Below are 3057 nucleotides of genomic sequence, written 5' to 3'. Positions count from 1 at the left end.
TGCTTATGAGTTACTTTAATTACCAATTGTGTTACCTGCCTGGCTGTGCAGTGTGGCAGATGTGTGTACACCAGAATACTGGCTAACAAGCATTACAAACCCCTTGGCAAGGTAATAAATGTTTGAACCGTGTATGTAGCCATATCTCTGACTTCCACCTTAAGGCTCCTTTTATTAATAAACATGCGTCATGATTAGTGATGGGCTCGGGCGTGTTCGCAGCTCCACGTGCCGAGCCCGCCAGGAAGCTGACAGCGCCAATCACAGGCACTGAGACATATCCCGATCTCTGCAGATGTGGACCTGGATAATGTCTCAGTACCTGTGATTGGCGCTGTGGCGCTGTCAGCTTCCTGGCGGGCTCGGCACGTGGAGCTGTGAACACGTCCGAGCCCATCACTACACACCAAGCTGTGGATTCAAATGTCATGCTCCAGCATTGTGCATTCTCACTGGATACACCAGGTATTGTTATACTATTGAACATGCCCTGTAACCAACAAGTAGTTTGAATTCTTATCTGCAGCAATTTTACATTCCATCAAATATTGTTATTCTTTTGCAATGACCTCTGAACTTGTTAGAAAGTGGATTCCCTAGCACAGCCTACTCGCAAATCACAGCCCTCTCCTCTTCCAGGAGTTTCCAATTACTGCCTATGCTGGGCTAGCTCCTCCACCCCTCCTTTAACCTCTCTACATAACCTTTTATGTAGCTCCCAGGGGTGGAGTGAAGGGGAGTACTTAAAGCATCACTTGAGTGACGGCTTTAATTCTGCTGATATCACCGATATCACATCCAAGATGGCGGCACCCATCAGCAGCTGCCAGGGGAGGAGTGAAGGGGAATACTATACAGCGGCTTTCCCTACCTTTTAATTCCAGTAAAACCCTTGAAATATTTTAGGTCTCAGGGAACCCCTGTTAAAAATGATACCTACAGCTCACGGCACAATAGTGCAATGAATATGTTTTTAAAAAATAATGTAGTACTTACCCCTCACCCGGGGACAATGTGGGATTTCCCCTTACTTTCCTGCTTGGTGACAACAGTAACCAATACAAATAAAGGGGTGACTCTCCCCAATAGCAACACTGACATTGATAACCTGAAGGGGGGTTCAAGCCTTCTCCACATAGTAAACTTGGCTCATTAACAGCTATGAGGGATAACTGGGCTGCACATTCACAAGGCATCTCATAGATTCACATGAGGCGAATGGTCCCAATCCCATCACAGACTGCAGATTCACCCCTGGGGTCCCCATTAGAGCCACATTATGAGCAGGACGGAAAATAGCATAGGCAGGGAGGCCCCACCATAGAACATGCAGGTGATGTCCCTGGCGGGGTGTGAGCCGACAGCTCTAACGCCAGCACAAGGGGGGGGGGTGTATATTTGTTGGAGAAAACCTACATCCGAGTGACATGGGAGGGGGTCAGCGGGAACATGGGCCCTGCTACCTTCATTCATTCTTTCGGCCCTGGAGACCGCGTTCATTCCTCACCTGGACATCCTCATTCCTCAGCTCGTCAATAAGAACCGCAATAGGATACAACGAGTCGTCTCCATCAGCTCCTGCCATCTTGACACCGGCTTCAGCTTCACTCACTTCGCCCACTTGCTCAGGCCTGCTTCCGCCTAAGAAACATACAGAACGAACGGAAGGGGGAGTTAGTACCGGAAGTGACGTAGCGGGCGTAGTCGGAATCTACAGGGAAGGTATAGGAATGCCTTACATGTATGGACACCCCCACTCTGAGGCCGCAGAGTTACGTCAGTGCGGCGGATGGGTGGAGAAGTGCCGCGCATGCGCGCACAGTCTTGCGTGCTTTTTTTGCTACTGTACTGAGCTGTGTCAGTCAGTGTAGGGATTTGTCTCCGGGTGTTGGTCAGGAGCGGATTGGTTTGTTTTGGGACTTTCCTGTATTGCAAGTGGAAGCTACTGGTTGGCTTTTATCAAATTTGTTCATAATATGGGAGACAATGGGGGGAATTTAGCAAAATCTGGAGCAGTTGCCCTGGGCAACCAATCAGCGTTTCTCTAGTCTGTTCAGTTAAGATTTGAAAATGAAAGAGAGAAGCTGATTGGTTGCAACTGCTCCAGATTTTGTCTGCTCCAGTTATGATAAATTCCCCTCAATGTAAAACTACCTTTGCAATGCCCCCCCCCCCTCCCTGGGGAAGACATGTCAATCTACATGTACATATGTAAACGTCAGGACTGGATGGGCAGAAATACATTAGAATAGCTCCAGTAGAAGTATTTCATCTGTAGATTTTGCTGTTTGCCTGGAATTCAGTTTTAAAGAGAAACGTTACCCCTGCAGTATCTACATCCTCCCTTACCTCTACCTCCCCACCATCTCCAAACATCCCACGCGTGCACAGATGAGCCGTATGTCTCAAGACCTTGAAAAGGATCAGAAAGAAGGGCGCCGCACTGGTCAGATTACAGGGTGCATAAAAGGCTTAAAGTGACATTAAACCCTCAGATTTTATAACATAAACCAATACTGTAATGTGCGCCTTACTGTAATCCATGGTTGTTTACCTTCTCTTTGCTGCTCTTCCTTTTAAATCTGTATCTGTTCTCATGCTGGGCAGAACTTCTGTTTTGCAGCAGACTGCCTTGTCTCTGGAATGGCTACATGGTGTCTATGTGTAGGTTCACAACCTGAGCCAGCACTACAGGAAGAGGCACTCAGCTGCAAAGGGAAGTTCTCCCCAAGCATGAGAAGACATGAGGATTTAAAAGGAAGAGCAGCAAAGAGAAGGGAAACTACCATGGCTTATAGTAAGGCGCACATTACAGTATTGGTTTATGTTAAAATATCTGAGGGTTTAATGTCACTTTAATATTTAACATTTGCTCAGATCCATAAACTGCCAACGCGTTTTGGAGGTAAAACACATCTCCCCTCTTCAGGGCTCAGAACAATGCAGTATAAAGTGAAGGGCTCAGAACAGTGATACCGGAGAATACTTTATGCTTTGAGACTAAAGGGGGTGTCCTGGGACGTAGGAGCAGTGAGTGGACTCTGACCAGTGTGGTGC

The 3057-nt window shown here is 47.3% G+C and overlaps 1 protein-coding gene across 1 annotated transcript in view; it reads right to left on the bottom strand.

Moving 5' to 3' along the window:
- PPP2R1B (protein phosphatase 2 scaffold subunit Abeta) overlaps positions 1 to 1723 on the bottom strand; it is a 37535-nt gene extending 35812 nt beyond the window's left edge. The window contains exon 1 of the mRNA XM_018564032.1: positions 1508 to 1723. Coding sequence (XP_018419534.1) covers positions 1508 to 1585 — 78 coding nt within the window. The 5' untranslated portion in view covers positions 1586 to 1723. The remainder of the gene's footprint in view (positions 1 to 1507) is intronic.
- Between the last annotated feature and the right edge of the window lie 1334 nt (positions 1724 to 3057).

The sequence above is a fragment of the Nanorana parkeri genome, unplaced genomic scaffold (assembly GCF_000935625.1).
Source record: "Nanorana parkeri isolate BGI_ZX_2015 unplaced genomic scaffold, ASM93562v1 scaffold716, whole genome shotgun sequence".
NCBI classification, from domain to species: Eukaryota; Metazoa; Chordata; class Amphibia; order Anura; family Dicroglossidae; genus Nanorana; species Nanorana parkeri.
The sequence above is the reverse complement of the archived record's forward strand: the minus strand, read 5'-3'. Positions and strand labels throughout refer to the sequence as shown.